This window comes from Mycetomoellerius zeteki, unplaced genomic scaffold (genome assembly GCF_001594055.1).
Source record: "Mycetomoellerius zeteki isolate Tzet28-1 unplaced genomic scaffold, Tzet1.0 scaffold155, whole genome shotgun sequence".
In the NCBI taxonomy this organism is placed as follows: Eukaryota; Metazoa; Arthropoda; class Insecta; order Hymenoptera; family Formicidae; genus Mycetomoellerius; species Mycetomoellerius zeteki.
In genome coordinates, this window is record NW_017256500.1 from 370,454 (window position 1) to 391,688 (window position 21,235).

General features: G+C 36.8%; 1 protein-coding gene across 2 annotated transcripts in view; it reads right to left on the minus strand.

Moving 5' to 3' along the window:
* Positions 1-21,235, minus strand: part of LOC108720779 (MDS1 and EVI1 complex locus protein EVI1) — a 35,405-nt gene that overhangs the window by 4,770 nt on the left and 9,400 nt on the right. The window contains exon 2 of one of the 2 annotated variants that reach the window (XM_018444950.1): positions 6,395-7,822. In XM_018444950.1, coding sequence (XP_018300452.1) covers positions 6,420-7,772 — 1,353 coding nt within the window. In that variant the 5' untranslated portion in view covers positions 7,773-7,822 and the 3' untranslated portion in view covers positions 6,395-6,419. Of the gene's footprint in view, positions 1-5,688; positions 7,823-21,235 lie in introns of those variants that run through there. The other variant, XM_018444951.1, reaches the window with a different exon arrangement.

Below are 21,235 nucleotides of genomic sequence, written 5' to 3' on the forward strand. Positions count from 1 at the left end.
CGAGAAATTATGTTCAACTATATCATTAGTAAATATAGAAAAGTTCCTTTTAGTACATTTACCAACAAACATACATCGGAGGACAGATAGAAAATTTTAAAATCTAACACACACAGAGACAGGTGTCAGAAAAAATAGAAAATAAAAAATTATAGAATAAATAAAGAAAAAAGAAAAAATATAAAAATGTATAAATGTATAATAGAATAAATATAAAAATATAGAATAGAAAAAATAGAAGAATGAAAAATATCGATTATCGATGCCTTTAAGTTAAATAACATGCTCAATTGTATTGTAAGTTAGATGAAGAAGAAATTAGATTGGAAAACTTATTAGCAGGTATTCATAAATAGTTTACGAATTTTTCGCGTATAACGTTTAATGTACTTATTTTCTTAGCAAAAAAAATTTCTGCTAAATCTAACTAAAATTTAAAATTATGATTGTCTCAAAATCTAATTTTGATGTCTCCATTAATGTAAATTCTTCTTATATCGTCCAATAAGATCAAATTCAAGATTCCTCCTATCTTAAAAGCATCTCCGTAGACACCATTATTTATATAGAAAGCGCAATAATTTTAATCCGGCGATATTAAATTCTCGTCAGCGCAGCATCGTCGGGGAGGACAGCAGCACTTTCCGCCACGGTAATTCGAATAATAATCCGGTAGGTATTTATTATATTCTTCTCTACGAGTCGCGGTGCAAAAGTGGATCGCTTCGGGGAAGCGCACCGTTAAAATGTTGCGGTTTACGAGTCATTGTCGACCCTATCGCACGCCAGGATCTTTCTGCGCGTTTGCATCCGCGCGTCTTAGAAAGTGCGGGTCGTTTTTCGCTGAGCTCGCGCGATGAAGTGGGAAGAGCGTGGTAAAAACGCATCCAACAGATGCGAGATGCACCGCGGGAGCACCTTGAGCTACTCTGTAGCTCACGTCATCCCTGGGCTCTCATTACAATGTTACGAATCACTGATCGGGTTAATCAAGGTCGGATTTACGCATACTACCTCCACGCCGTGCTTAGAAAGCGCCAATAAATTTGCACCCAATATCCTACCGGAAGCAACGATTAAATCGCTTCACGGCGAGCGAACTCTACGTGACGACTCATTCGCCGTTGAGATTAGTCGGGCGGAGTTTGCGATAATAATTAATAACCCAGGTAGAACATTTAATCGTAAGATCATTGCCTCCATATAAGATAAGATCAATATGACATCAAGTTGAAATTATTTTATGTCATGAATTTATCATAAAATCATGTATCGAATGACTTCATTATGATTTTTCCTAAAATAATTTCTATTCGACGTCATTTTGATCTTATTTTCATTATCGTTCACAAATAAGTTCTTTTTGTATGATTTAAAGATTAAAAGTACAATTATACACTGAGAAAAATTTCTGATTAAATTGAACAATCTAAAAAATTCTGATTGTATCAATTAGAATTTTGGTTATCTTAACTACCCAAGGAGAACAAAAAATCAAAATAATGTCAATTTGACGTCATATTGACGAATTTATGTCATTTTTTGATCATGATAAAAATCTCGATCTCAGATGATCTAAGAATGATTTTATACTCCGAATGCGGAAATTTCGGATCACCCTGTATACATATGAAGTTATTTGTATATAAATTAGTTATTTATATATAAAGTCATTCTTAGATCATCCGAGATCGAGATTTTTATTATTACCAAAAAATGACATAAATTCGTCAATATGACGTCAAATTGACATTATTTTGATTTTCTTGTTCTCTTTGGGTACAATTACAATAGATTCAACTAGAAGATTCTGATTTACCCATTTTCGACAGAATTCCAATTAAGGCGATTAGACTTTTCTTCCAGTGTAAATTTGAGATCAAAACATTCTGATTTTTATGCACTTGCATCGATTCCCGCGCCATCGTGGCCTTTTTGCCTTCTGATAATAACTGATTCTTGGGACAAATGCAATCGATGAAACAGCTTGGATTTAAAAAAATGATATATTATATCAGTATCGCAGCTACATAGACATAAGTCAATTAATCGGAGTCGTTCGAGATAACACTTTCAGTCACGAAACTGACGTGCTGTTTGTTTTCTGCTTCGATGGTGTCGGCACGATCTAGAAAGCGCAGTAAACTCGCACCCGAGGAGCCGGGAAGTGATTAATCCGTTTTTAAGACTCGTCGAGATTTTCAATTGCGTTTCATAAAACTCGAGAAAACCGAGAGCGCACTTGTAATAGTTGTATCGCGTGTCGTGTGGGATTATTCCAACGACGAAAGCAATCCGTAACTATAAAACATTTAAGATATTCTACATATCTCTTTTATTTTAGATTTTATATAAAAGAAATAAAAGAAAAGAAAGAAAGTTAGTCTCAATGAAGTAAACAGTCTTTTTTTGTTAGAAAAATTTCTAAAGATATAATAAAATAGCAATAAACAATTTTAATAAAGGTGCGCCATGCAATGATGACTTTAAGACAGAATATATCCATCCAACGCGTGTAAGCCACAAACCTTCTAATTTGTAGTAATATGATTTAGCGGAGGTTACACATTCATCTTCCACAATCGTCCATACGAAGATCTTTGCGCACACATGATGATAATACACAAACGATAAGGACCTAGTACACGCAAGGCATTCACGCACACAAGATCTCGCATTTCCTCTACGTGAAAGATACTGGACACGTGAGGTCCTTAAGATCTGCCCTCACACGAAGCGCTCTCGCACATAAATCTATCTTGCGCACACGTAAGACGGATAGACAGTCGTACAGTTCCCCTTACTTTAGCTTCCATTATGCCTTTAACCTCCCCGCGTTACGCTCTCGCTACTAGGAATTGATTGGGTTAATCCCAAAGATCAAGGGATCCTCCTGGAAGAATCTGCACCTGCGATGCCGGCGTTCGCGTATTATCGAGCAGACGCGCTCGCTAGAAAGTGCCGATAAATTTGCACCTGACTTGAGGAGCGGAAGACGATTACATCGTTTCATCCAAGGTACGGTCTTCAGCGACCGTCCGCAGGAAACGAGGGGATATATCATCATCGTGTGGGATTGCCCGTGGTGGGATTTACCAGGCACTCCGGCTCGTTTACTCGCCTCTTCTTGCCGATCATCGCCGGCAGGAAGCACGCGGCTTTTCCACGCCGTAGAGATTCCGCGGCGCGTCAGTTTCAGATCGGGTCCTTTCTTTACCGTAGACGTTTCCGCGGTTCGATGAGAACCTCGAGAAATTTCGCACCGTTCGCCGTTCGCCAGAAGTGCCGGCCGGAATGATACCCGTTCGCTACCGTGAGTTTTTGCTCGGTCCCGCGAACACGCTGCATATCGGCGGATATCGTTTCCCGACACGTTAGTCGCAAACAAAGCATTACGGTCGACAAGCGGAGCAGAAACGTCTGACTACATCCCGCTGTCATTTGCCAGCCGCGAAAAAAGCCGCCTAATGAGACGTGTCAGCAGCAATCTACGTTAATGCGATCAGATATTATATGGCGGTATATATTTTCCCGTTAATTTCTTTTACAGTTTAGGCGTTTAAAGCGTAATAAGGAAAACGTTAACGCGCGCGCGCGGGAATTAATATCAATAAATTCTCACTTGTGTTCTTATTTAATTCCCGAGCGACAGAATTAAACCTTTTAAAAACTGCATGATGTAGTATACAGATTACAATCTGAAATCGTGCGTATGAAGTTCGTTAAGTTCGTGATTTAGATCCGGACGGGATCGTGTCGCTGTAATGATTGCGTCTCTCTACCGGCGTGATAATTACATATTAAATGACTGCTGCTATCGATTTCTTTTCCCGCTGCGAATTAGTTTCAGAGATGAAGAAATATAGAGTCTTTTAGTTCTCTTTCCGCTTCTTCAGAGTAGCGACACTTTATCATCTGCCTTCAGACGCTTCAAAGAATTTCAATTGGAAAGTAAACGTAATTGTCGCTTTGGTAATTCTTGAAACAAACTTTAATTATATTCTCATTCAATTAACGACGACAATTATACACGTTTACGGATGTTCCAGTGGTTTGTGTATTAGAGTGTATCTCAATGTTGAAAGAAGATTGGGAAACGTGCTCTAGATACTTGCATTTCATTTCGTGGCGATAATACCCGGTATATCTCCGCGACACGTCACCGACTTCCACGATTGAAAACTTAATGATCCGAGGTACGCGGAGTGCGACGAACTTTCCGAGCTATCCGCCCATCGATTTCTAAACACTATTTTATTATCCAGCTTCCTCAGATCGGATCATTGGGCCCGACAATTTTGCGATTCGCGGATTACGCTCGAAGGCGCCCGAGTCGTCCGAGCGCTGAAATTCACTTTCTAGGTCGTAAAATCAAGCTCATCAGCGGCGTTTTCTGCCGAAGCGAATTGTCTCGCGTTCTCTTGAATTTTTCCTTCCATCAATTTTTTTTCGTCAACTTCTGATCGCGAATCCCTTTGATCCGTTCGGTATTCGCGAATCTTGTGACATACAACGCGATATTTTTGTCGTGATTTAAGCTCGACATCGCATACGATGATGCTGCGCAAAAAATAAATATTAAATCGGGCATTTTATAGTATGGATATATCACTTTTTTTACGTTTCTTTACGTAACTACGCGATTTGTTAATTTTACACACATTTGCGATAAATATTATTATATTATTTAAAAAATTTATTGTACGTCACAGTCTATTGCGAAATTTTTTTGCCATTGCAATTTTTAATATTTATCGTTATATATTTATTGGTATTTGAAAAAGTCGATTCATGACATTTATTCTATGACTAAATAGTCGGCGCATAATTTTTTCGGATGATTGTGTGACTTTGTGTTGATCTCGAAATCGGATTTCTGTTTAATTTCCAGCTGAACCCGTCGCGCGAGTGGAATGCGTCGTGAAAGGTGGAAAAGTGTAGGGACGATCGAAAGGATTGCAACGGCCTTAATTACAGTGCCGGTACTTTTTTCCGTGCTATCCTTTCTTCTTTGCAAATTAGTCATGCATTATACCGTCGTAATTTGCAGTGCGGCTTAATGTAATTTAAGAACAATGTCGTTTTTTCATAGGATTTTCTTAACATTTGCGAATAATATTGGCCAGCTGATGTAATTCATATTTTTACCCGATATTAATAAAAAAACTTTGTATTATAGCGATTCAAATTTAAGTGATGAGACGATAGTTAAAGTCATGTATTATAATTCTCGATAAGTAAATAGAAAGATTGCGACAGCCTTCAAGCATAAATGAATTATGTTTCATATATGTCATTCTGTTGATAGTTCGGATATGAAGAGAGTAGAATCGATAAAATGCTCCTTATAATTAATATTGAGCGTGTATGTGAGAAATATAAAAGAGAAGATACAAATTTTAAGATATATTTGAAGTAGAACAAAAATCTATGAAAGAGAGATTTTAATTTATAAAGTGTAAATTTATAATATCGAATACAACTTTCATCTCATTGAAAAAACATAAAAATTTAACACATATAATAATTCATTACACATTTCATATTACATCAGAATATATATTTCAATAAAATTGAATGTAATAACAATTGACAAAATAAAACACCAAATTTTTTACGGATCAAAATGTGAAAAATACATTCATATCTTCTCTTATAAAGTGAAAGTCCACATTAGATATTTTCTTCATTTTTCTTTCATTTTCATAAATCGATCTATAAATTATGGTCAATTCCGTTTATTTCTCTATGACTTTCTGACTCACTCAAGCACGCGTTAAAGTCTAAGATTCTAGCATTGTACGATATTTAGTGTAAGTTAATTGTGTATCTAACTTTATTATTAAGGCTTTTTATATCGATCCGATTGGATCTATTCTTCAGGATCAAAGGACGATAAGTCCTAGTATATTAGGCACATGTTTCTTCAAGGCACCACGTTTTAATTTTCAGCTTTTCTCATAGCGAATTGAATCTACGTGTTAATTCTTCAATTGTAACGTTCTGCAAATTTGTTTCAAAATCCGTAATTATTAAAATCTAGAATAAAAAACTGATTCGACTGTTGCTCGCCATCTTGAGCAAAGATTTCATCTTTAGGATTTATGAATATAGATCACTTTTTTTTCTTCACAGATCTCGTCGGTTTAGCTTTGAGTTTCGGCTTACAGGAATTTCTACGAAGAATGGTTTCTCTCGTAATGTAGTTATAAACTAATCTAGGATCACCATTAACAAAATAGTTCTTCGCAACGATATTGTTGTGGAATCATTTGGAAGTTTAATTTTTTCAACGTTTTCTTAATCGATTCCGACTGCTAAGAATATCCGATTTTTCCTTGTTGATTTCACTATGCCCTGACGAACCGACGAAAATCTTTCTTAACTCGATTACCATGTTGATGGTCGCGCCCTAGGATTCAAGTATTATTGCCGGGAGAGAGTGGTGGCGAATTGACTTCCCTTTGTTCTTCCTGAACGCTCTCCGGCCTGCTGGCCGTACTGCTCGACCTTGAACTGAGATTGTCCCGGTCGCTGAAATACGACGAGTCGCCTCGTTTTTCCTCCAGTTGTAGTTGCTGTTTATCATTTCTAAAGTCATCTGTTGCGTGACCCAGCAGACTAGGGAAATATGGTATACCCTGTCGTTGCGAGGTGATTTTTCCCATAAAGCTGCGGATCTCCTCGAAGTAGGAATCGTCGGCCCGTGGCAATTGACCGTGATACCTCGATCTAACCTCATCCAATATCGTCGGTCCATCCGCGTCATGCTTCTTTAGATGACGATCCAGATTGGTTTGTTGGCCGAAGCATCTCTCGCAAAGCGGACACTTGAATGGTTTCTCCTTGTTATGGATATTTCTGACGTGACGCTGAAGGTTACTGGAGATGCTGAAGCTCCTCTCGCAGTACTTGCATTTGTATGGCTGCTCGCCGGTGTGCGTCCTCAGGTGTCTCGTCAGGTTCGCCGATCTAGGAAAGACCTTGCCGCAAAATTTGCAGGAATATCTGTCCTTAGGCTTGAGACCGGCTTGCACGCTGATCGAATAAGGTGGCAGATTTGAGCTTTGTTGTTGCGGCTGTTGCTGCGGCTGTTGCTGCTGTTGCGAGGGATGATTCTGTTGATGCTGGGATTGTTGACCAATAACCGGACTGACGTCTCTCGCAGTCGGTTGCGATGAGGACGAAGAGGATGTGGATGATGAAGTCGAGGAGAATCTGTTAGGCGGCAGAGGTACCATTGTGGGGAGCGCTCTAACTTGGATCTTTGGCAGATCGGGCACCGGCGAGCTGTGATGATGTGACCTGTACATCGCCTCCAGAACCAGCGGGTGCATCGCGTGATGTTGAGGGAAGAGCACCGTGTGATAAGGCAAACCGCCACCCAGACTGTTCTGATTCAAAACCTCGATCTCATTCTGGTTCTCATCCCTGAGCCGCTCCTTCTTATGATCGACGCGGAGATCGAGCGGCTCGCAGTCAAGCTCCTGATGATGCGGCTGGGGTGGTCTAGCCGCGGGACTCATGTGCGGCTGATGCTGTTGCTGATTCGTCGGGCTCGACAGGCCGCGGCCGTGACCGTGACTGAGATCGTATGGCAGCTCCTCGACGTCCGGTACGCGGACGCTCAAGGGATAAATGCTGGCTTGCTTTGGGCTTATATGGCCCGGCATCTTTCTCGGACTCGAATCCTTCTCCCGCATGGCTGGAGGATACTTGGGATCGTGCAGCAACGTCGGGGGCAGGGTGATGCTACCGAAGTATCCGCTCATCACACTGCCTCTATCACTCGGCCTTGCTCCTGCTCTCCGTTTGGGGTAATCTGAAACATGGAATATATCACATACTTAATTATTTTGAAAAAATTATATCTTTTTTTCTATCAAAATTAAAAAAATATTTTTTTGTGACATGAGAAAGTAATTTCATAGATATAATACACGTTAGAAATTATAAAACTTATATGTTTGATATATTTTTGATAAACAAAGTGAATCAAAATTCAGACATAACGGAAGATTTGATTTCGTATTGTTCGAGTTTCAAATGATTCGTATCAATATTAGTATTTGTTTCTTGTGTGTGTTAATAGGTGATTAAACTAATAAGGATTTGTGTGTGTGTGTGTGTGTGTGTGTGTGTGTAGAACCATTTTGTTTTACTAGCAAATAAATCGAAGACAGTTTCGAAAAGATAATTATTTTTCGCGTGCGTACCTAAATTATGTGTGTCCAGAGAGTCATACTGTGACTAATTAATAAAAAATCTTAGCGAGGATAAATTCTTTTTTTTTATTCCGATCTATATTTTATATATGCGTATATAAAATATTATATGATAAAATACGAGAATAGATGGCAGTCTCACAAAGAATAGTAAAATTTGAAGTTGATAAGACAATAATAAAAATGAAAAATATGTTGTTGAGCAACATAGACATGCGGCGTAAAACCAATTTTAAGGTCACATCCGATTACGACACTTAAAACGTCAATCAAAAGTAATTGAATATACTAATCTATAGCATCTCTAGATAGACATAACCGATTATTAGAGATACGTATCGCGTAATATCGATCAGTTGACGAAGCGAGTCTCACCGTTTGCGCTTCATAAATCAAAAACCCCCATCGTGCCAGACTTTCTTTCTGGAACGATAGAACCAGATTAGCAAGCTAAGAAGAATAGAGAAGCGTTATAAGGTCGCTAGAAAACGACGCTATTTGGAAATATTAGTGAAAGGATCTCCTTCTCTCTCTTTCTCTCTCTCTCTCTCTCCCCTTTCTCGATCGACGTAATTGTGAATCGTTGCCAATCGTAACGCGAAAGAGGCAGGGATAGGGACAGAAAGAGAGAGTGAAAAAAGATAGAAAGGCAAAGAGAGGGAACGCAACGGGATTCGATAAATCAAGGCATCAATCGTGTTATGATAAATGTGTCTTCGGCCTAAGGCTATGGCGAAGATTTTAGAAGACGAAGAAATCGATCTCCCGGGTAAATCGACCTGCTCGCGTTTTACTATTTGACGTCAGACGTCGGGGATAGAAAAAATATAGATGAAGTAGGAACACCTGCCAGATACGTAAGATGTGTCTATCAGATTTTTACAATCCTATATTATAGATCATTCAGTCGGGCCTTTCTCTCTCTCTCTCTCTCTCTCTCTCTCTCTCTCTCTCTCTCTCCCTCTCTCTTTCTATTTCTCTTTCTCTTCCTCCTATTTTATACCTTGTTTCTAAACGCTGTACTGTTTCACTCTGGCACGTGCTTCGGACTCTGTAGCGCCCGCTAATTGACAGAATTTTATTAATGGATCGTGATCATACGCGCAGTTAATTTTGCTCGGATTTTTTCCATTTCGCTCGTCAGCGAATGGATATCGTAAGTTCTTCCGCGATGTAATAAAGTATAACGATATCTGTAACAATCCGAAGGGATGTCGTGTTTGTACAACTTGTCGATTAAATTTACACAGGTTATCGATTAGTACACGTCTTGGAGAACAAGTGAGACATGAGATAAGTACATAAAAAAGAAATAATACAATAAATATACACAGATAAAATTAAAAAGAAGCACAGAAGTTTCGAATGTATAATAAGTTGAATATTAATGTTACGATGTACTACATTTATATCGCTAGAATAGATTAAATTTAAAACGTAAATATGATAGAAATAATTTAACGTGTAATTTCATAAATCACGCAACGAGTACTTATATTTTTTTCTTTCTGTTTCATCATTCTGTTATGATTACTTGCTAATTTTAATAATTATCGACACGCTTCCTCGTGGAGTATTTTTAATTTATAAAGAAAAATAAGTTTTTTTGTTTGTTATATTCTGTAGAGAGATCGCTCTGTGATAAGTCGATTCGTCGATTGAAAGTGACGCAGCTATGTCGGGATCATCGCTTTCTGCACGTTCTTGCGAGCATTGATGTCTCTATCCGCGCGTGGTGAGAAGGCGAGTATATTTTATCTTCAATCGCCATGTGCTACCGAGCTAAACATAGAAACACGAAAGGTTCTATTATATGTCGCAATTATATCTCACGTGACTATGTATATTTATTAATTTTTTTGACATTATTATAATAAATAAATATAAAATATAAAATAAAGCACCCAACATAAATTATAATAATTAATGTAATGGAAATGTCATGAAATAAAGTCTAGTAAAATAAAACAAATCCAAATATGAATTATCAATATAATTAATACAAGAACTAGAAATATAATTGTTATAATATTATTGTGTATATAAATACACACACACACACACATATATATGTATAGAACTCTTCTTATGTGTTTAAAATATGTATAAATAATAAGTTACGTAAAAAATAGAAAATCAACGTGTATTACTATGAATAGACCTATTTTAGCAATTATTTATAAATTATTTTGTAAAAATTAAAATAAAAGTTGCATAAAGAAGTAACTATATTATTACAAGAAAAAAGAAAAAGGACCGATAATGGAAAGAAAAAGAGAAAGAGAGTGTTTTATAATGAGATATTTATTAATTGCGTTTACTTATGAGCTCTTAATATGCAAACATGATATGGAAAATCTCTTATATCGCAGATATAAGCAATTAATGCAATGATTTAATGGCTTCCACCGAGCCGTAAATACATCTGTATCTCGAAGATCGCAATCGTTCAGTGGTCGTGTACGTTACGCTCGTCGCGCTCGAACTGATCCAGTTACAAACCAGAAACTCTAATCTGCTCTTCGGTTGTCCACTTCGGTGAAAGAGAAATCTGTTCGTTGTCAGTGCGGCTGGGAGGGTGAGGCGGAAAAAGAACGGCGACACGAGGCGTAAAAGGCGCGGACGAGCGCAAAAATCTCGCTCGTCCGACGATAACAGTGAAAAGCGTTAATTATGAGCGTCAAGAAGAATTCCTTGCGACCTGGGTTTCGAAGTCGAAAGTAAATGCGTAAGATGTGCAACACGACGCCCAATCGCGACGATCGATTTTTCTACATTACCGCTGTTGTCGCCGCCTAGCGTTTTCGCGCGCGGAAAGTGATAGTAGTGGAGCGTGTGTGTTGTCCGGCGAAAGATGCGGTCGATTAAGCCAGATTTACATGTACTTTCCCTTGTTTCCTGTAATAATACTCCGCAAGGAGAAACTTTCGCGCGACTTGAGCGCAGACGCATCCTCGGGCGACGCCCTGTCGAATTTGAGAAGATAATAACTTGGCGAGATATTGGATCTTGGACCGAGTTGCTTGATTTAAACTTTTTGGCAACACGATTGAACAAAGGAGTCGAGATTGCTTTCAGATTTCAGATGCATTGCTATAATTCTCTTCAATCGCTAATAATTGCTATAATGATTCTACAATAATTGCGTTCAGTAAAAGAAGCAATTTTGCAACTGATAAAATTCTTTATGATTGGTCTGACCTTAGTTTCTCAGTGAATTTAAACACATAAACCAATCATTAAAAAATTAGTTACAAAATATATGGTTACAAAACTGCTTTTTTTGCTGAATACCGTCATTATCTCGAGAATTTAGTATGAAGTTAGCACGATATTGTAATATAAAAAAAAATATAAAGCCGAAACACTGTCTAAAAATAATTTTAGAGCTCGAAGTTATCACATTTTTTTCATTTTTAGCTTTTTTGTGGCATAAAAATGCGAAACTTGTTTTATTTTGACGTAGAACTATAGAACTATGAAAAGTTCTGCTGGAACTGTAATTATTTTCTTTATATCAATAGAATATCGTGCTACACGTTCACAGATACTTTAACATTAGTACCTGCAAAGTTAGCACGATATATATTTGTATTTAGGTATATTATTAATATAAAAAAGATATTTACAGTTCCAGTAGCGCTTTTCATAGTTCTACGGTTCTACATAAAAATAAAAAGAAGTTTCGCATTTTTTTTGCGAAAATAAATGTCGTACTAACTTCACAGATTCGAGAATTGAAAATTTGTCAATTATATTTTATTAAAAAATTCTATTTTATAGTTATTCGATATGAGATCAAAGATTTAAATTTCAAAAATTGAATTTAATTTTTACTGAAAAATAATGTGCAATGAAATAATTCAAGAAATAGAATATTGACAAAGAGAGAGAGAGAGAGATATTTCTATGATTCAGCATACTCCCCGATCGTCTTGATTAAATTCGTTTTAAAAAAATTTCAAATTTTTTCTCTTTGCGTCGAACGGAGTTTCTCCGAGCGGCCGAGAGTGAGTAATGTCCACGGGAAATGGTAGCCGGTTACGCGGAACGGGAGGAGAAATAAAAAGAGCAAAAGAAAGAGAAGCGCGGTCGCGACGAGGACTGATGTCTGTTACGTGAATCAACCAGGACTGACGTTCTCGAGATCTCCCGAGATGTTGGCAGTCGCGATCCAGTTTTCGGTTTCTAGAAAGTCGGGATGAGCCCGGGCGTGGTTTGTATCTCTTTCGCGCTCAGTCCGCTCACCCTGTCCTGCTCTTTCTCTCACTACGTCGTCCTTGCTGGTATGATTTCTCTGCCGACATTCACCTACGTGTGCGATAAGTGCTCTTCCAGGGCCGCATGTATCTTGGTATTGCGCGAAATTCTATCGAATACGTCTCGATGCAAATGTGAGCTATATTATATACAATACGGTAGAGTTAATTCTTTCGTTTCAGTATCAGAATAATTTTACGAAGAAAGAAACTCGGATATAAATAATTTGAGATAAATTATATATAAATGTCAAATTTTAATAATTCAATAAATATTTGAATCTCTCTTTTTTACTGATTGTACATATAAAGAATTCATGAATGATCACAAGTTATCCTTATTTTTATCGAACCAAAGTAGTTACATCCCACAGCACCAGTATATAATCGTCTCTTTGCGAATCGCGACGATTATTTTCACTTTAATTAATTCCCGTGTGTGTGACGCTATAAATGCCGGTCATGTAACGCATATTTATCCACTACTTGTTATCCAAACGAGACACGTCCCTGGTCGCTTGTCGAGCAAGAAGACGATTTTAATCGGCCGTTTTTTCTCGCGTGACGTAATTCCTCTTTCTTTGGTCACAAAGAAAGAAGAGAGCGGGACCAAAAGAAGGAAGCGCCAATTTTCTTTGCGTACATAATAGGCGGATCTTAATGCACTTCGCAGCAGCGAAATCTTCATTGAATCACTCCCCTCTAACATTTTCAGATTACTGAAGTATTATGTGATCTTAATTTCATCATTACGATTTTTCGCTACTTTTTCTTTTTTTACTTGCAAACACAATTTCTGCGCTTCATTCATGGCATTATTAGATTATTTATAATTTGCAGGTATTCTAAATAATTTTTGCACTACGCTGTTCAATTCATGTCAATTTGAGTTACTTTCCATCATTTTTATAGATTGCTATTATTTCAACTCAATATGTAGTTAATTTAACTAAAACAAATAAAGTTAAACAATTTAACTCAAGAAATGTATAAAATTTAATTCAAATTTAGTTTATTATTTACTAAATACATACATTTTTTTAATATGGACGTTGCTTATTTGAGACTAAACCATTTGATCACAGGAACGAATTGAGTTACAATTTGGCATACATGGAGGTAATAACAAAAATTAATAAAAAATAATAAAATATTATTTAACTCAAAGGATTGGGTTATGATTGCCCCTTTCGTACGTAAAAGTATAAAATTCAAATAACACTCAAGTAATATTTCTCAGAGTAAATAAATTCCGCTTTAACTTACAAACAAGCGTGCTTTCATGCTTTTTAAAATGTCTTGGAGAAAGATTCATATTTCGCACAAGTGCGCGATAAATTCATGCGCATATACTCGTACTCACATACACTTTGAAATTTACAGTCCGTTCAACGAATTCGTCACTCGTTACCCTAACGAGATAAGTCGCTTGGTCGTGTTGTCGGATCACGCGCAAGATTTCAATCGGCCGTTTTTTTTTTCGCCGACACAATTTCTCTCTGTAGTCTCTTCCGTCTACGCTCTAAGGTTGGCACGGGCGGAATTAAAGAAGAGGAAAAAATAAAAGTATCGATTCGCGTATCCTTCCTCGCTCTCCGCGCGTGGGACCCGTGTATGGGGTCCGCGATCGTTCCTACCGATAAGCCGGCTAAGAAGTGCTGGCATTTAATTATGACGCGGGCCGCTTTAAGCACAGCCTTGTCGGAGATAAAGTGCGACACACGTAGCTAAATTGATACATTGCGCGACGCGAAAATATTACTCGCTGTGTGCGACAAACAGTCACGATCAAATTAGTCTTGTGGAGGGAGGAGCCGCGCTTGAATATTTTTATGATTTCTCTGCCCCCAAAGGAAGACACATAATTATTTTAATAGTGTCCTCGCAAACGAATGCGGATGAAGATTTTTGTAGAAAGGTGCATTAAATACCGGCACAAACTTTTTTTAAAGGCTTCAAGAATTCTTTTTTGTGATTATATACATGCTTTTATTTAAATCCTCTAAAATATTTAAGCAGATGTAAGTTTTAATATTTTAAATTAAAACGCCTCTAATTAATGTAATTAAAATAAAAATAATAATAATACAATCCGTAAAGGCCATACGAGTCACGGGCTGATGAAGGTGCCAACGATTAATTTCAATCTTAATTAATCATTAATGTGTAGAATCCTCTTTAATATAAACTTACAAAGCTCATGAAACATGTTGAATGTTCCGTTTGAGGATCCACTACAGTCGGGAACCTGTAAGTGACTCATGTTGACGGAATACTTAACATATTAATTACACATATGTATTGCTGAGGAGGACTCCAAAGTGAGTCGAAACGTTCAATAAAGAGGATTCTACACATTAATGATTAATTAAGATTGAAATTAATCGTTGGCACCTTCATCAGCCCGTGACTCGTATGGCCTTTACGGATTGTGTTATTATTTTTATTTTAAGAATTCGAGTCTACAGAAATTGTTTTTATGTACAATACATAAAAATTTTTACTTTGCACCTTTCCGTTCTAGAAATATAAAAAATATGAATTTTTAATTACGAGTAGTTAAATTAAAATAAAATAAAACAATTTCTTTGTATCATATAAAATAAAAATATCACAATTCTTTTAATTTATATCATCAATTAATAGCTTATGTACTCTATAAAACTCTCTCCAGAAAGTAATACTTTAATCGCATCGTTTCCCTCCTCATGAAAAGTGATTTACAGAAGGGTGCAAGTACGTTCTCGCCGCTGGCGTTCATGTTACCGAGAGTCTTGTCCAATTACCTTATTACTATATTACTGGAAATGCGTATCGGCTCTTTAGAAGCTTGGGAAATACAGCGTGTAACGACGCGCGTAATGCGAAAAACTGACCGCTCGGCTTCAAAGAAATGTATTCATTACGCTGAAAGAGAGCGAAGTACAAGCAAATAATTTCTCTCCGCTTCGTCCCGCGTCTATCCCATTACCGTGTTAGTGAAAACGAGCATTGCCCCTCTGGCAACATTATAAAGACCGGAGATATGACGTGGCGCGATCACGTAACGCGCAGAACGTCTTCTTCATCATAAAGAAAAATCGTTACTACGCGAAGTTTATCGGGCTCATTAGCCGCTATGATTCATCGGAACGCGTGCGCGATGCGCCGTTCGGCGTCTCACGGTGAAAGGATGTAAACAAAGGATACAAAGGAGATACGCATGCAAATCGCGGACCATTTTACCGCTATTAAAGCCGAGAACAAATTGAGAATATTTCCCAGCGATAATCGCAAGAACATTAATTTTAATTCTTAGAAAATGTGGCGCTAATGTCTGATAAATCTAGCATACATTACAATACTAAAGTTTAAAAAATTGAATTATTATTTATAATTAATCTTTAATGCAAATAAAAAAATATTTATTCTCAATATTTAAAGATTTTTTTATGTTTTAAGCATGAAATAGCCTCTCTCGACTTTTCAAAAAATTATAAAAGGAACATATTTTTCCCTTACATTAAAAGATGAAAACTTAAAACATCAAGTTTCCCAGAAAAGATAAAAAACTATTTTTCAACTTAACAGAAAATTATTAACTAATCAAGTAATATGTGAAATTTTCACTCTTGTCTGCAATATGGATTTTTAAACTTCAGTGTAGATTTTTATATCATTCCATTTTTATATTGTATAAAAAAATTTTTATCTAAAAATTTATCCGAAAAAAAATTTACATACAGCTTGTAAAAAGCTTTAACAACAAATTTTTACTATAACAGAAGTTTGATTGTTTTTTTTTTATTTACAAATTTACCTACCAGAATTCACAATAAAAACAATCAATTGTGCCTTTAAAGTCCAATTTTGCCAGCCAAGAGCTAAGTTAATTTCACTTTTAATAATCAAGGGTTTATTTAATTCATTCATAGTAATAACTCGAAAACGTTTTTTTGAATAACTTTTGAAGTAAAAGAGCGATATATATTATTAAAGTACAATAAACTGTGACGATTATATAAATAACTTATACAAATCAGAGATGAATTTTCTACAGAGATTAATTTAAATACTCTCAAAGGGAAGGCCATTGCTTCTGTTGTCTTCGTTTTGGATTCGCGGTCTGATTAACGCACACCCAGTGAGTAACAGGTGGTAAATAATCCGCGAAGGGGAACGCATGGTGAAAGGTCTCGCGGTGTGTTTTCAAAGACTTCACGCATCGAATGCGTAGCGAGTAAAACTTTTAAACGTCGCTTTCTCGGTTCGGCTGGCAGTCGTCGGCGTTATTCATTATTCACGGATCTCGCGCGCTATATGAGGCGTAGCGCGGCGCAGTGCGGCTCAGCGCCGTGCCGCACCGCGAGAATTAATTCGCCGACAACTTACATCGAGAGATACGCGTGTGCATCCGCCGATAATCCGACAATTATTATTTATGATTCCGCTTGGTACCGCGACGTAAAAGGCTGAATGTGTCTTGGGTTGTACGCCGGGAGCTGACATGTGCGGCGCCCACGCGCGTTTCCCCTGCTTGACTCATACCTTTACAGACATTATCGTAGTTGGAGTTCTTGCCAATAACGCGTGCAAACGTCAGCATTGTCGTCCGATATCATATATCGTTATGTCCGCCCATAAATACGCTCCTCCTTCGGCAACGATTTGTTTCCCTCAGAAGATCTCGCGTTACTCGCACCGCAGATCGACTTTTTGCATGCAATCGATCTTCCGCATGACGATTCCCAAGTACCGCATGCTGGTTTTATAAACGTTTCCTGAGCGGTTATAAAACATTAAGTAGATACATTTAGAAAACATAGGTATATAAGACATATATGGACTGACGTTCTATCTCTTTGGGTTCTTTCGTAGATCACTTGGAAACTACAGTTAGATCGAAAACATATCTCTCTATACGATTTGCCTGATAATGCGATTATATAAAACGTTTTTATGTTTTTGAACATAGCTGCTTGTTCGAAAATGAATTAAGCACTTTCATTAATTTGCACATTTATGACACTACTTTATAAACTCTCTGAAGATCTATGAATTCAATAAATTGTATATCTTTCTACAAACATATAATTGTCATTTATAAAATACATTAATATTTTTAATATAATAATTTTCTCCCTTGAATACAGCTAGAAATTGATTGAATTAATAAATTATAAAATATAAATGCACCTTTGTCGCATTAACAAACACATTAATTCACTAGTGATTGATAATTTACGACATATACATCCTCATCAAACATATTCTTCGCTACGGTTAATAGAGAGCCCTTTAATAAGCAGTTAAAATCTATCTTGTGCCATTTTTACATGTCTCTGTCTCGGCTGAGAGATTTGTGGATGTTCCAATGTGTTAGAATGAATTATGTACGCGCCATGTCGGAGGATTTTTTTTTTCTACAAAAGTAAATTAATGGCTCTTTAATTCACTAGCGACGTTACGCATAAACCGACAGTTGAAAGACAGCGCGAGACGATCGCAGTCAATCCGTGTAAATCGGTTCTAATCGCGCGGCAGCTTCTTGGAAGTGGAAATCGGCAGGCTCGGATCAGACATGTTTGGGAGAGACAGTTTTATGTGAGACATTTCACAGTATCCTCTAAATAATTTTCATGCAACACGCAAGTGTCCTTTTCTTTCTACTACATTTTTTATTTTCGATGTGTTACCTCAACGGGAAATTAAAATTTACCTTTTCGAATCGATTAACATGAAAACAATCTTTCTTAATTGAGGAGTCAAATGGCAGCTAAGTAATAAGACGATTATTGTGACTCGTAGAGAAACATTTCGAATTTCATGATTCATCACGTCTCGCGGAGACTTCGCAACCAATCGCGATCATTAATCTTCGGGATCTGTCGTCTCATTTACTCGGAAGTGCGCTTGTGTAAAGCGCATCAACGGTCTTATCGGCTAATAGGGCTATCTTTCTTGAGTTTTTCAGCTGAAACGAAGGGATTAATATTCACGCGACTGTAATAGGCTCAAAATCGTCAAAAAGGATCAATGATTATTATTGTCATAATAAGAACGTTACAAATATTTATCCTTTCTCGCTATTTTCGAGGAACGTGGCTAAAACGTTCACGAAGAATTAGAGGGGCATCGAAAGGTGCTGACGAGAAGCAATTTATTATCACCCCGCAAAAACTGTCGAGAAATTGTTACGTAATCAGTATACAGTTCCGTCACTGTTACATCAAGATCGGTCGTTTCGGAATTGAGTAATGAGACGGTGTTCGGATCTGACCAAGCGAAACTAACTTCCACCTCGTGGTTTTTTACTTGCTTTTCCGGCCCGGCGAGCCCGACAATTGGCCGATAACGTTCGCGGGGATATCGAGAGAGGAGGAAAATTGATCGGCATTTCGGATTTGCCAACGATTTTAATGCGGGGATTGCGCGATCGCGCGAAGAGCGACTCTTCGCCAAGGGATTTCCTTTTTATAACATATTCACGGAATTTTAGATCACTCCGACTGTTCAGATGCACGGACATATCTTGGCGTGGCATGCGATATGCTTGATAGTTTTCTCTATGCGAGCACTGTGATTTAGTTAAATAGCAACTCGCTTCGGACGTTTCCTTATGAAACTAAAGTGTAAAGCGAGCCGCTGGAATCTCGATCCGCGCTCTCACCGTAACGGATAGCCCCGTCGAATTCCGCGTAATTCATAAGTGAAGCTGATTATATAAAAAAAGGATGATCACTATGTTAATCATTCTTCCAATATCATGAATTCTAAAAAAATTATTTTTACGTGACGGATTTCAAAGAAATTATATTATTTTTTATATAGACCGGTTTTTAGATTAAAATTTGATAAGTGCTTGTATATTGCAAATAAAGAAAATATTTTTAATGGCGAACAGAACTAATAACTCGATGCACCGTATATTGCGATTTTCAACTGTCTCCTTGAGATTTTAATAACTCGTGCACGCGCCTCGCTTTAGCTGTTGTTTAATTTGTTGCTCTGGTTTCGTTTTTATATCTCATTTTGACTTTATTGAGATTTCACTTGTCGATTTAGTAATCGGTGGAATTTACAAGGCTCCATAATTGAAAGTTAATTCTTTTAACGTATTTTTTTCAATAATATTGTGATTAAACTTGTATTACTTATAATAATTTCGGGCAATATTTTTGGGATGGTTGGAGTGACAGTATTTAATTGTCTTTACAACTCGCGATTACAAAAAAGAAAAGTGAGAAATTTTAAGCTGTTATTACGTCATCCATACACAATTCCATTAATAGTAAGTGCAATTATTTCATAAAATATATTTTCGAGTACATATATAAATATTTTACTCATTTTTTTGTATAAATTCTTATAGTATCATAAAGATGGATATATAAATATCCAGAGGCAATAGATATCTGCCTAGTTTTGCTTATAACATAGTTTCACATTTGATAAAAAGTCACGATAAAAATCGACTGTGAAAGTATTAGTACAACCTGCGGCTACATATAAGAGCCAGGTGCAACATCAAGATTCGTCGCAAACGGTATACGAGCCTTTCTCATGAATTCCGCAGCATCTTTCCACTGCATTTGGCCTTTCGTCAGGAAATCGCGGATTAGAATGAAGAGGTAAAAAGGAAGAACCGTAGGGGAAGATAGGACGATGAAGGGGGTTCTGGCGTAACAGAGATATCAAACAATTGGTTCCGCCATTAAATACGATCATCATCAGGCACAATTTTCTCAGTTCTGTTAGCCACGCTGAAAATGGTTTCTACCCGCTGGCGGATATCCGAGTTTGCGAAACTGGCCGTTAGTGCCGATGGAAAGCGAACGCGGTGACTACAAAGTCGCTTACTGTTTTGTTCCACAACTCTTGCTGAGCATTTGCTGATTGGCGCTATTAACAGTTTCAGCAGCATCGGGTTTTCATTATCGAAATATTAGAAACAATAGTTATTTAAGGTTAATTTGATTTAGGTCTATTAAATCTTTAATGTTTGTTTTGATATCTCTAACTAAATTACTTCATAAAATTTCTTCCTATTATTTATTTAAATAATTTTAACAGTTGTAATTTATAAATGCCGTTAAATAAAGTATTGAACATTGAAACGGAAGATTTATTTTTGATAAAATATTTCTAGTATAAATCTTTCATTTATTAAAAAAAATATTGCATTCAAATTGCTAATATTTATCTCAACAAGTTTATATAAATGAAGATTTCAAAAATAAATTACTCTGAACTTTCAATATATTGTATAACAACTATCTATTAAAATTAAATTATTATATTAGAAAAACATAAAAATTTTTTCAACATCACTATAAAAATAATAATATTGACCTTATGCTCTTTGATATGCTAAAATATACCAAAATAATGATAATAATTATCGATAATATATAATTCGCATGATGAAGTGTTATACTGTTATACGATAACGTGATATTAGCTTGCGCAAGGTTCGAATTTTGTTTTAAGCATTTCACGAACAACCGATCCGGTTCGCAATTGAGAAAATACAGTTTCATCTTTAACGAGCAATTGTGATTTAAAAGGAGTGAAATCGACCGCAAATGAGAAAACGAGAAGCGCGACAGTGCAGAAAATAAATGGGGAACGCCCGTGAGTGATGGCACATGGAGACCGAATGAACGTAATTTAATTGGACGCTCTAGAAAGTGCATTCCTAATTAATCTATTAGCACATTATTAGTTCTCGTATTGAATGCAGGCAAATCAGGAAGCGCGTAATTAAACATT